Genomic DNA, 14,592 nt, shown 5'->3' with positions numbered 1-14,592 from the left:
TTGATTCAAGAATGGAAACAGTTTTTTCATCCTCATCAGACTGTATTGTCTTCACAGGGAATGACTCAAGGGCATACATCAGTTTAACTGCTTCGTGAATTTCCTGGAGCTTCTTTCACATTGACACATGTGTACATTCACATGATATTCTAGTTTATCGTTATTGGATCTCCCTTGAATCGTCCATCCCAGAAGGGTTTTCATCGCTATTGGCTGGTTCCACGGACCTTCACGAATCTTCTGTGGGAGGGCTAATCTCCAATTGTCACTTCCTATTAAAATCGTGGGCTTCGCATTCCTGTATGACTTCAATGGAATTGTCGATAGGTACGGATACTTCGTCTTAAATACAGCGTCATCAATTGTCGGTGTTGGAAGTGAAAGATTCTTTACGGTACGAACATCTTTCAAGGTGTATGTTGATTCATTATGTTGGCCCGAATTGAAGATCCTTCATCCAGAAAGGGTATTATTTTGAAGAATGTTGCATTTTCATTCTCACAGCGTGCGTTTACGTTGGCAACATTACTAGTTATTTCCGTCACATTCGAAACTGCTTCCGAAAAATATTTCTTATCGTGCAGTAGCGGGTGATGTTTTGCCGTACAACCTTCAACACCACATTTACGTTTATGAGTTTTCAAACACTTTCTCCAAATATTCTTATTTCGAACGATTGACCACTTTTCATCCATAGGCAACCCAGTAAATTTTGAAAAGTTTGATAATTTATGACCTGGTTTATCACATGCAAAACATTTGGTATCATAGCCCACTCCGATTTGGCATGCGTGTTGATAACTCCACTCTTCTTTGTGTACACTGGGGAGGTCAACTGAATATAACCAGTCACTAAACACCTTTAGAGCTGGGACACCATTTGGTTTTGGTAACATTACCCACTGCAAGTTAGATAATTTCTCCAATAACCCCTTGACTAACATTGGGTTGTTGAGATGAGCATCTAATTTACAAGCCTCTATCGTAGAACATATATTTCTTACACACATAGCAAAGTCCATAATTGAGTCCAGTTTGTCTTTTGGGTGTGTCATATGTCTCACTTTTTCGATCATACGTATCAAGATTAACTCGGAGCGACCAAAGTACATTCGCATTGTCTGCGACCATATCGGGTAGCAAAAGTTTGTTGCGAACAATTTCACGAGCTTTACCCATTAAACATTGCTGCAAACGAATTAAGTTTTCCGCATTAGAGTAGCCATCAACTGTTGTACTATTCTCAAAGCCGCTTATAAATATCGGCCACTCCTCCGGGCACCGTATAACGTTGGTAATTCTCTAGAAAGTACATGCCTTGCAGATATCTGTTGAGTTGTAGGAAAACTCACAGGTGCGTCAATAAAATTATTCATTCGATCAATAGGAGTTACAGTTGAATTAATATTCCTCTTCCAGCATTTCAAGCTCCAATACCTTCTGCTGTTGTGCAAATTAATTATTTACATTCTGATTATCAACAGAAACATGCTGCCACCGGCCATTATCAACACGAACTTGCTGCATTCTGTCTGCATGTTGATTGTTCACGTAAACATTCTGTGGCACATGTTGCCGAAACATTGTTGCTGAAAAAAATTGAATATTTTGTTAAGGTAGCATTGGTCCTCTTATTGTTTTGAGTACTACTAATCGTCTTTTAGGAGGTTTGATTTCATGTAGTTGCTGTTAAAGTCTCTTTTTTCCTTCATTTGTTTTCTGCATTGTTAGTATTTGACATTTCAGTTGATTACTATTCTTTCAGTGTGGTTACTTTGAGACTTTCTTGACTGTATTATAACTGTGAGTACATAAATTGTTTGGTGATTTGATGTAGAGTTTTTATTGGCTTATTAGCGACTGATCGGCGTGTTGTACTTGGGCATATGGATTGGACATCCAATAATATCTTGTTTGGAATTTAATTTGCGGATAGTGTGTTGGCACTGAATTTGGGTTTGAGGTTGGTTTTTTCCCACTGTGAATTAATTTATTAATTTCTCTTGAGGATTTATTGTTTTTTTAGAGATTAGTGTTGAACCTACTTTTAATATCAGTGTTGAGTGTCGGTGTGGATGTTTCATCTTCTTGTGGCATTACTTATCATTGTGGACAATTTCTTTCTTTATATTTTTTTCTCACCGAATAAAACTTTAACTGATAGACACTTATGAACTAATTCATACAAAGGTATTTCTTTATCGTATTTTTTGGGTTGTAAGGAGTATGTTTTTTTTTTAAAAACTTGGTTAGTTATTTCTATACACACATAGACCTCTAAATATTTCTGGAACCGGTTGAGTTTGGTTTTCTCTGACTAACTTCAAAACTTATAACTTTAAATTAAAAGTGGAATTGAAAGAATTTGAGTTTTGGCTATGTATTTTATATTGTAGAATAACAAAAAAAATTATGTTTTTTTTTTATTTTAATTTATTACTATACTATTATTTAGATCATTATTATTAATATTAAGAATTAATTTTTTTGTGTAAACTTTTTATAAGTAGAAATTTATGACCGATTATGGCCTATATAGGCTAGGTTATTAGAATAAAGAAATTGAAAAAAAATTTAAATTCAAATTAGAAAAGCGGTTAAAATTCGTTAATGTTTCTGTGCATGCAGTGCTTGCTTGTTCACAAAACAAGCGTTGTTGTTGAATAACATTGAATTTTGCGTTACTGCCGTGCATGACACCACTTGATTGTTGCCCGATGTGTTTGTTGTTGCAGCTAACGTATACATAGGATATTCGTTTGTAGAAATGTAGCATACATTGTTTTCTACAGTTTGTGATACAGTAACTAAGCCGATAGGTGATGTTTTTTTTTTTTTACCCCTACTTATGCGAAGCATTGTGTTGGAACTAGGAAAATTGGTTATGGACATTTGATTTAAATCTTTTTATATGGAAAGTGGCAGGGAATACCTCTGCAGGAAGTTTATTCCACATACGAACAGGACGGCTGAAGAATGAATTTTCCCTGTAGTGTGTTGTACGGTCCACTGGCCAACCTACCACAAATGGGTGTTTTCTTGAAGAAAGACGTGTGTTACGTAAGAATATACGGGTATCGGGAACCAGTTACCTAATTTCAAAGGAACACATTCCATTGTAGTATCGATAGAACAGTGAAATACACCCCACGTTGCGACGATGCTCCAGTGAATCAATAGATTTGGATACCCTACTGTCATCGATAAGTACCTTCGCCCTCTCCTGTACGCGGTCAAGTAGTTCCAAAATAGACTTCGAAGCTCCGGCCCATACATGAGAGTTGTATTCCATTTTCGGTCGGATATAAGTGTCTTACACCGTTTTAAAAAACCAAGACACTTGAATGCTTCTTTCGACACTTGAAAAGCGGACATCGCACTGAATTTTCATGCCCAGAACATCAAGAGTTTCTGATTCCTTAATATTTACACCACCCATTTATAAAGATGGAACAACAATATCTGCCAAGCGTTTATGTGTTAAAAAACAACATTGAGTCTTGCGGGCGTTAAAATCGACTCTGTTAACACGACCCCATTCAGAGATTTTTATCAAGTCGTGATTAAGCGATTCATTCATATTGCGTCTCATTGCTCCAATCTCTAGAGGGCTTGGCCCATATAGTGGCATATAGGCGAAAGGGATTGTCAAAGACCTAAGTCCCCTGTCAAAGACCTAACTGGTGAGAATGTGGTAGTAGAAGCACAAATATAAACACAGTTGTTCAAAAGTTACTAAATAATAAATGTATTTTTGATACGTTATTTTTCTTTTAAATGAAAATATTAGTTAATTAATTTTTTTCAAAAGATATTTCATCTTTAAACATATTATAAACACGTCTTTTTGTTATTTTTTCTGCACTTATAACCTCGCAATTTCGCGAAGAAAATTGAAGTTTTGTGAGTGCGCTTGGTTCTCTCAAGTGTGTTTTATTCTCTCAGAACTCGTCTGTGTAAAGAGAATAACAAATTTTGTTTGACAACCCCCTTCAGTTTCGCCTATATACCTACTATATGGCTTGGCCTATGATTGAATGAATAAGTATGGCAGATACCTTGCGGTACCCCTGAATTAATCTTAAACTCGTTTGATGAGATCCCATCGATAACAACTCGTAAAGTGCGATCTCTGAGGAAGCTCGAAATAAATCGAGAGAAGTTATTACCGACACCAAATGCAAATAGTTTTGATACAAGTGCACCATGCCACACTCTATCAAACGCCTTTGATACATCTAAAGCCACCACTTTACTTTCGCTAGTAAGTCTCCCGTAGAGCGACCTCTACGAAAGCCATACTGGTGGTCGTTAAGTAAATTGTTGGTCTCTAAATACTTGACAAGATGTAAATTGACTATACTTTCCATAACTTTAGACAGTGCTGAACAAATTGCTATTTGACGGTAATTTACAGGATTATTAGCCTCTTCCTTTTTAGGAATTGGGGTTACATTAGCAATCTTCCAGCATGCAGGAAATTTGCCGGCTGGTATAGAATGCTGAAAAGATTAGCTAATGGACGAGCTAGCGTCGAAGAGCACTGCCTCAAGAACAGTGCCGGTATGCCATCTGGTCCAGGAGACTTGTTTATGTTAAGATCTGTTAAAACCTTTTTAACGGCACGCGCTCGAAAGAATATATTTGGCATAGTTACTGATACCGGGTCAGTGAATATTTGGTCGTCCTTGAAAAGCGTCGGAATTGAAGAACTAGAATTATCCTTTACACTTTTAACGAATGACCAAAGGCTTTGCTGCCCCTAGGAACAGCAAGAACCTTAGCGCGAAGGCGCTGCTCGTGTAGAGCTTTTTAGCGTCTTAGCACTCTGGCACACGAATGTGTAGCTTATCAGTTTGGACGTTTTTGTTATTACGCCAAATTCTGAAAGCTTCTTCTCTGGATCTGATTGCATTTTTGAATTTCTGATTAAACCAAGACTTTTGCCTAGGTCTAATCGATGATTTTTTGATGACCATAATCTGCCATTGGGGATAAAGTACCTTCGTACATATTCAATGATTTGCTTAGTGGGCTTCTTTGTGCTTCAGAGCACTTATAGTTACTGATACCGGGTCAGTGAATATTTGGTCGTCCTTGAAAAGCGTCGGAATTGAAGAACTAACATTATTCTTTACACTTTTAACGAACGACCAAAAGGCTTTGCTGCCCCTAGGAACAGCAAGAACCATAATCTGCCATTGGGGATAAAGTACCTTCGTGCATATTCAATGATTTGCTTAGTGTGCTTCTTTGTGCTTCAGAGCACTTATTGCAGTTCCAACTCATGTCGGCAATTTCATCACCGACACCAGCGGTCGCAGGTGTCACTTTGAACCATTCTATCGTTGTCAATCTCTTGGCACATTGTAAAGCTGTCCAGCTTCCAGCGATTCTCGTTGAAATATTTTGAAGAATTGTTATCGCAACCGAATTGAAACTTTTGATAGCGTACAAATAAAATCAAAATCCACACTTTAAATTAAATTCACGTTTTTATTGTCCTTTTAGTTTTAAAAAGTATAGTAATATAAAATAATAATTGTATGATAAAATAGGAGTATGTAATGGGTATAGAGTGGTGAGACGAGCTGAGGTGGTATCACAGAAGTGGTGGTGGTAGTTGTAGTGAAGGTAGATGATATAGCGGAGGTAGCTTCAAAATTTTTATTTCTGTTCGGCTTAAATATTCGCGACTAACTGCCACTTGCAACACAATCACATAAAAATTTGACGTTCAGAATACAATGTCAGGACACATTCTACGGCGCCATCAACTACTATTTCGGCTGTAACAAGGGGCATGCTACCTCACATATAAATTCAATTTTTATCAATTCTGTACCAGGTTCCACTAGAACCTTAGCTACCTTAGTTTTAATGTGTTTAATATGGCATTGAAATGTTAACAAAACAATTTTCTTTTGGTCGATGAAATTAATGTCGGTGTTACAGTTTGCCGACTAGAGAAATGGCCGTAAAATGTAAATATGAAAAATTGTAAATGTTTTTTTGTTTATGTTGTTTCCAGGCTAGTGAATTATAAAAGTTATAAGTTTCGTGAAGGAAAAACACAAAAACTTATAAATTTAAGACGAAACATGCTGAGACATGCTAAGGAAGTACAAATACCTAACAATTCTATTAAAAGCTAATCTAAGTTTTTTCATGATGTAGACAGAGGTACCAGAAAATACCTCCAATGAATCCTCCTCTTAATATTAAACGGCAACAATAAATCTAAGCTGTAAAAATAACCTTACATAAAAAAATATGATTTTTATAAATATTTTTATTTGATTTTATAACGAAGTTGTTTGATTTTTACACTGATAAATATTTTTACTGATTTAATAAATGTTTTTGTTTGAGTTATGTTTTTATGTCTGCATATGGAATCCAACAATAAAACAACTTTTAGGATATACTAAAATGAATTAATATGCTTCTTATTTGATTTATAACATTTAATGTATAAGTATTTCAGTTTCAACAGTACAAAATAATAGTTTCTAAAATGAAAAATAAAATTTGGGGTTTCTTATAAGTGTTGTAAGTAAAAAAGCAAGTTTTTTCTTGTCAGTATTCAAATTATTTGTAGATTTGGAAAACTAATTTGTTAAATTATATTTGAAAAATTCAATTCAAATTTTTCAATAAAGATTTTTGCAGATTCAACAAAAAATTTGTTTGATAATTCATTTTAAATATATGTAACAAAATTCATGTTTGTTTTGGTAAATAATTTTTTTGAAATTGTAGTGAATTTTTAATAAGTTCTTTAGCTAATTTTTTCAATTAATTCTATGCGAATCTGTTTACTAAATATACAATTTTCGTAATACGTGAGTTCTTGTACTGAATCGTAAATTTATTTTTTCTGTGAAGATACAATAGAATTCACAAGACTCTCAAAGCTCAAACCAGTAACAATAATAAAACAAGTTAGGGTGCTATATTCGGCTATGCCGAATCTTAGATACCCTCCACCAGCAATCTACTTTTTATTAAAACCCATTTAATTATCTAATTTTTAGCTAACTTGACAAAATTTTTGTGTGTATATTGAACACAATTTAAAAGAAAATATGAATTAACCAAGCGTAGTTATTTTTATACATTACACACATTACGCATAACTATGAAATTATGTAATAGTTATGTATTTTATTCAAACCTTTGTGAGAAGGATATATATAAGTTTGTCATTCCGTTTGTAATTTCCAAAATATAATTTTCCGACCCCATAAAGTATATATATTCTAAATCCTTATAGAGAGCGGAGTCGATTAAGCCATGTCTGTCTGTCAGACCCCAGATATCGGCGAGATCCGAATCTTCAATAATTCTGTTAGCTTTCGGGAAGATAAATAAATAAGCAATTTTTACTTTTGCATTTTTAAAGTGAAATTAATAATTGCTAAATAATCGAATTTTATTTATTAGTATTTATCACATAATAAATGCTTCTTTAATATTGACACTGCAGTTTTATTATTTTGTAAAAACCCAACAAAGACAACCCAACAAATGTTTTTGTGGTTAATATGTATATTGATTTTGTTTTTTGGTGCATTCAGTTTCGTTTGTTTGGATGGCTGTGTGTTTCATTGCCTTGTGTTTTTGTTTCTTGGTGTATTCAGTTTCGTATGTTTGGATGTCTGTTGGTTTCATTGCGTTTTGTATTTTGTTTTTTTTTTTTTTTTTTTTTTTTTGTGTATTTCCTTTCGTAAGTTTGGATGTTTGTTGGTTTTACTGCCTTGTGTATTTTGTTTTTTGTGTGTTTATATTGTTTAGCGTTGTTCGTTTTGCTATTGCTAATATAATAATGATATATTCGGGAAAATTAAATAAATTTAAATTTTATAAAATTGATATTTATACCCTACACCACTTTAGTGAGGAGGGTATATTGGATTTGTGCTGATGTTTGTAACATACAAAAATATTCGTATATATTAAAGTATACCAATCCGCTTAGAATCGTTTTCTGAGTCGATTAATTGGATGAAATTTGGCACGCACGTTTTATTTGACCCAAGGACGAAGCCTATTGAAAATGGTAAAAATCGGTCCATTATTTCACCTAGCCCCCATAGAACAGAACCCCCCGAAAAATGCTTATGAGCTCATAATTATGTTAAATATACAGATATATCGATAAAATACGGCACAACTAAGTTTTATAGAAGTCTTGATGACCCTGCCAAATTTCATAAAGATCGGGCCCCATTTGACCCTAGCTCCCATACAAAGTCCCCTTCAGAAAATTACTTGAATGTCCCAAATTAACTTATAAACACAAATATCGCGATGAAATTCAGCACAATAAAATATTATGTAAATATAAATATATTCACAAAATTTTATCGGGCTTGGTCCTTTTTTGCCCCTAGCCCCCATATAAAGCCTCTTTCAGAAAATTAGTTTTTCATCCATAAATTGCTTAAATGTATCGGAACAAGGGAATATTGAAGATAAATGCTTTATTATAAAAAATAAATCACATTTAATATTCATAACTGGTGTAGGGTATCATATGGTCGGCCACGCCCATATGATACCCTATACTTTCTTACTTGTTTTTTACACTATGGTGAAGGGTATATAAGATTCGGCACAGCCGAATATAGCACTCTTACTTGTTTAAACTAAAGAATTTACCTTCTTAAGAAATGTATGGAAAATAAAGTAATTTTCGGATATCGGCTTTATATGGGAGTTATAACCATATATTGTTTTATCATCAGAAGGGTCAGTGATGTGATTGTTGTGCATTTAATAGATATTTGCTTTGTACGGAAGCTATACCCTTAATTATGGACCAAATTTTTTAAAGATAAGGTAGAACAACTTTTGTGCATATCAAAATTATTTCTGTTGAATTTTATGTTGATATAAGCATTTTTAAAAGATTTATATTAATTAATGTTATTTCTTATACCATTCTCATATGTAAGGTATTTCCAATTGGAATGTTATTAAATAGTGGAAATATTTGTCCGGTTTCAAAAACTTTTAATAGTGTCATAAATCTACGGACTACTTAATGTTTAATAATATTTCAATTTGCTTAATAAGAAATTTTTGTCACACGTAACAACTTATACAAAAACAAGTAAGAATTATATATTCGCCGTTGCCGAATCTTATATACCCCTCACCATGGTGTGTTTAAAAGAGATTAATTTTATAAAATTTAAATTTATTTTATTTTTCCCTACTCTACCATTACTTTGGCAATAACAAAACAAAAAACAACAACAATACCAAATGAAAGAAAAACAAAATAAGCAAAGCAATTAAACCAATGCACATCCAAACAAACGTGTATTTTCCAATAAGCTATGTTGTTGTTGCTTTTTTGTCCAAGCATTCAAAAAATTATCTGGGATCTTCAGAAAATAGATTTCAACAGACAGATGGACATGGCTTAATCGACTCCGCTATCTATAAGGATCCAGAATATATATGATTATTAGAGCCGGAAAATGATATTGAGAAAATTACAAACTTTGATTTCTGTCCATTAAATTCTTTCATTTCTTCCTTCGACCAAATATAGAACTATTGAAACCGTATAAAAAATTAAAAAACTGCATTAAATTGAGGAATCTTTGCCCCGTTTCAGTATTTTTTGCATCGAGAAAAATTGTCGGAAAATTTATGATCATCTTGTAAAAAACGCCCTGTTTTGAACACAAGCAATTTAAATATTTCGTGTTAAATTTTAATGCGTAAATTTTGAAAATATACTGAACAACCCTTTTAAAAAAAGGGAGAGAATCGAGAAAAAAATATTTTTATTTTTTTTTTCTCGATTCGAGAAAAATACAGAAACGAGGCACTGAATTCATTGTAACCTTTAGATGCGACAGGGCCTTAAATAAAAATTATCTCTGATAGTGGGAGAAGTTCCGTCGCAAAATTTTTAATACACACTTTATACATATTTGAAAAATTGTAATCATCATACTTATATAACATTAATTTTATATATTTTTCAGGGTAAACAGAAGAAGGTTAAGAAGAATAAAATGACAAAATTGGATGCACGTATTTTGGGCTTTTCCGTTACAGCCGCCGAAGGCCGCATAAATGTAGGAGATCGTGATTATGGAGATGCTCCTTAAGCTTAAAATGTGCTTTAAAAGAACGAGCAAAAGAAGTTACTTTATTGTACTTCAATTTAATTTTATTAATTGTTAAACATTATTATTTTTTTTAATTAATACTCTCATTTTATAAAACTAAACTTTTGTTGGAGTAAAAAATTTGTATGAAGAATACTGGGACATTTTTTAATTTTCAAATTTTTTCCATACAACGTTTGTTGTTTCGTTTTATAAAATGGGACACTAAGTAACTTTAAAGATTCGTTTTTAAAACACATTTAATATTCTTCTTCTGGTTTAACATTTAATGTTAAAGTCCAAACACTAATTACAGATTCCTCTCTTTCATAACAAGCATTTTATTATTTATTTTAATAGAACTGTTAATAGTGTTAATCAATTCAATGGTACATCTTTTTTCAAAATTTTATGTGTTTAAGTAAAAAAGTTTAAAAAGAAATTTAAAATGATATGTATGTAATTGTTATATTAACAGTGCATTAAATACTGCCAAACAAGTTCGAAATAGTGTGGATGATTGAAAATCGGAAATATAAACATGAAAATGTGTTCATCTATTTTAAGAATTAATTTCATGTACTTCTTTTTATTAGCTATAATTGGTACACTTGGGTTATAACATTTGCTAATATCAAAATTTCAATAGCAACCCCTTGCATAGAATGACAAGATAATAAGAAATATAATTTTTTTTTGCGACCGTACGAAGCTTGTCTCAAATTAAAATGATTGCGTCGCAATATTATGATTAAGATGTAATATGTAATTTTGTGAAAATTATTGATAGACACAAATTTAAGACAACAACATTTTTGAATTAATATGTTTATCATTTTATTGTCCAGACAGTAAAGTTAAAAAGTTTTTGCTATAGTATATAGTAGCCCAAAAAGTTATAATCATGTTTCTTTTTTAATCAATAATTTAATTTTTTATATAAATGATCATACATTTTTTAATTTAACTTTTTTGAATTTATATATTTTTATATCTCATTTTTAATTCTCAACTACTATTTCTCAGAAATGTATACCAATTTATTATTGAAAATTACAAATAAAAGCATATAGAATACATATTTTTCCAAAAATGTTTAAAAGTAAAATATGTGTGGGTCAATAATTGACTCGACCATTACGTCCATGTAAAAGGAACTACTTTCAAAGATGTTATTATCCCACTTCTTTTAGCTTTTATATTATTATTATTAATATATTTTAATGAAATCAAAAACAGTAACAGCTAAATTTTCGTATATATGTGTTTTGGAAAAAACATAACAATAGTTTACAATATCATTAAAGTAAACACACAAAAAGACAAATGCTGTTTATAAATGATTTAGAATAATTTTCCGAATTTAAATTCTATCTACCAGCTCTTGTATGTCGAACAATGGCTCCTTCACTTTTTTAAAAAAAGTTGGGAACATTGCCTTCGACTGGCAGTTAATGTTTTTGAAAATGTAATTTTTCATTCTACTTCCTTGTTAACATTAAATGAAAACAAAACATATGAATTAAATTGAATTTCCTATTATCCTGATTATCTTGATTTCGACTTTACATTAATGAAGAAGTATATTAAAAAATATTTTTGTATGAAAGAAAAAAATTATGGCTTTTTCGTAACATGTAATTGAAAACAGAAAATTCCTGTAATTGTTATAATAATATTACATTATATACATATAAATATAAATATTGTTAATGTAACTTAAAGCCATGTTAAAAATATATAATATATATAAAAAATTGTAACCATAAAAAGTAAAATGCTTTCATACTGTCATTCATATATGTATAAATATATGTCAAATATATACATACGTATGTATATGCATATATATACATATTTACATCATATGTATAGTTTTTATAATTTAAAAATATTTGAATTAATAAAATGAAATATACATATTTTAATATATTACTTTTATAGACATGAATGGGGACTATGCTCAAGGATTTTCTTATTTTTATACCCACCATCAAAAAGGATGAGGGGTATATTGATTTTGTCATTCCGTTTGTAACACATCGAAATGTTGGTCATAGAGCCACAAAAGTATATACAGTGTCTCTCATAAGTATTCGAATTTAGGTAAACTATGAAAAGAAACCAAATTTAATAATATATTTTGTGTGCAAAAAAAATAAATTAATTTGTTATATTGTCTAGACAATCCTTAGGTTTGATATCACGCTTTTTAAAACTTGAAACATTTACATTTACTTAAATTAAATTAGCTTTTTTTAAAAAAGTCCATAAAATTGCCTCACAAAAGTATACGAATTTTTCCTGTATTTCATATTTGATCATATTATACGAAACACAAATTTTAGAATCGAATGGTTTTTACGCTTTAAATTGTTTTAAGGGGTTACTATCAACCGAAATGATATATTTTTGGCCCATTCGGTCCACACTTTTTGGGGATTTGTACCCTCTTTTTATGTAATAACATTAAATGGCGATTTTTGGCAATATTTGTAGTATTTTCTCTTTTTTTCCAGAGATAAAACCAAAATTTGATATTGGGATTTAATAGACCCCTTGGAGTATCTAAAAATAGTATTTTTTGTTACAAGAATCTGTATTTAAACGATCCAAGATATATTATTGATATTATTATTCTGTCTCTAATTCAATATATTGGAACTTAAGTCCATTTCTATAATACTAGGGTCAAAAATTTTCGGGGAAAGTTTTCTTTTATATATTCTTTTAGATATCAGATTTTATATATTTTAAGTTTTCAATGTATTGTGGAAGTGTACAACTCCAAAACATGCCTCGAAGAAACACCATTCAATATGGTAGTATCATTATTTATACCCTCCACCACCATCAGTGGTGATAGAGGGTATATATAACTTTGTCATTCCGTGTGTAACACCAAGAAATATTCATCTGAGACCCAACAAAGTATATATATTCTTGGACCTTATGAAATTCAGAGTCGATTTAGCTATGTCCGTCTGTCCGTCCGTCTGTCTGTATAAAACATTCTCACGTTAACACGAAGCAACAAAAATTAACGAAATTCACCCAAAATATTTATTATTGTCCTAGGCAGTTTGGTATTGAAAATAAGCAAAATCGGTTCACACCGGGAAAAGTTATGAATCAAAATTTGAAACAACCTCGAAAAAAATAAGCATTTATTGCACATTCTGATGTAATTTTCTCGAAAACTATGCAAGATAATTCCATGAAAATCACCATACATTCGTTTCTACACAAGAGCTTGACTCCTGCTGAAAATTGTCAGAATCGGTCAACAATTTCATATACCTCCCATACAAAAGTACATATTCCCGGAAAATGGGTTTTTTGTTAATAACTTCCGTCACAATATAAATCTTTACAAAATTTTACAAACTAAAATCTTATGTGATTAGAATTCATTCAGAGAAAAAATTTTCTGGATCGGTCCATAATTGGACATAGCTCCCATACAAGGTCCCCTCCCGAAAATAACTTAAACGCAAATAATTCATTACTAAATTAAGACATCCATATAAAATTTGGTACAAGTATTGCTCTCACATACAGAAATATTACTGTGAAATTTTTGTTCCATCGATCCATAATTGGTCATAGTTCCCATACACTTAAACGCGCATAACTCATTACTAAATTAAGATATCCATATAAAATTTGGTATAAGTATTGCTCATACGCAAGGAAATTTTACTCATATGCACAGAAATATTACTGTGCAATTTTTCTCCGAGCGGTCCATAATTGGTCATAACTCCCATACAAGGTCCCCTCCCAAAAATCACTTAAATGCACATAACTCATTACAAAATTAAGATATCCACATAAAATTTGGTATTGCTCATATGCACGAAAATATTACTGTGAAATTTTCTCCGAGCGGTCCATAATTGGTCATAGCTCCCATACAAGGTCCCCTCCCGAAAATCACTTAAACGCACATAACTCATTACAAAATTAAGATATCCACATATGCATGAAAATATTACTGTGACTTTTTTTCCGATCGGTCCATAATTGGTCATAGCTCCCATACAAGGTCCCCTCCCGAAAATCACTTAAACGCACATAAATAATTACTAAATTAAGATATTTATATAAAGTTTAGCACAAGCATTCTCATATACAGACAAATATTACTGTGAATTTGTTTTCCTATCGGTCCATAATTGATCATAGCTCCCAAGGTCCCTTTCAGAAAAACACATAAAGGCTCACTCATTATCAAATAGTGATACCCATAAAACATTTGGCATAAATACTATTTTTGTACACAGAAATGTTATTTGAACATTTTTTCATGATCGGTCCAACTTTGGTCATAGCTCCCATACAAGGTTCCCTCGCGAAAATCACTTAAACGCACATAACTCATTACAAAATATTGATATCCATACATTTAGCAAAAATATTCCTCTTATATACATAAATTAAACTATAAAATTGTTTT

The 14,592-nt window shown here is 31.6% G+C and overlaps 1 protein-coding gene across 5 annotated transcripts in view; it reads left to right on the top strand.

Moving 5' to 3' along the window:
• LOC119606795 (GIGYF family protein CG11148) overlaps positions 1-11,727 on the top strand; it is a 118,269-nt gene extending 106,542 nt beyond the window's left edge. For all 5 annotated transcript variants that reach the window (XM_037960387.1, XM_037960390.1, XM_037960389.1 and 2 more), the window contains one exon: positions 10,008-11,727. In XM_037960387.1, coding sequence (XP_037816315.1) covers positions 10,008-10,133 — 126 coding nt within the window. In that variant the 3' untranslated portion in view covers positions 10,134-11,727. The remainder of the gene's footprint in view (positions 1-10,007) is intronic.
• The last annotated feature ends 2,865 nt before the right edge of the window (positions 11,728-14,592 follow it).

This window comes from Lucilia sericata, unplaced genomic scaffold (genome assembly GCF_015586225.1).
Source record: "Lucilia sericata isolate MDLA Ls3-8-SP2 unplaced genomic scaffold, ASM1558622v1 Contig000623F_arrow, whole genome shotgun sequence".
Classification (NCBI taxonomy): Eukaryota; Metazoa; Arthropoda; class Insecta; order Diptera; family Calliphoridae; genus Lucilia; species Lucilia sericata.
This window is presented reverse-complemented; position numbering and strand designations above follow the sequence as displayed.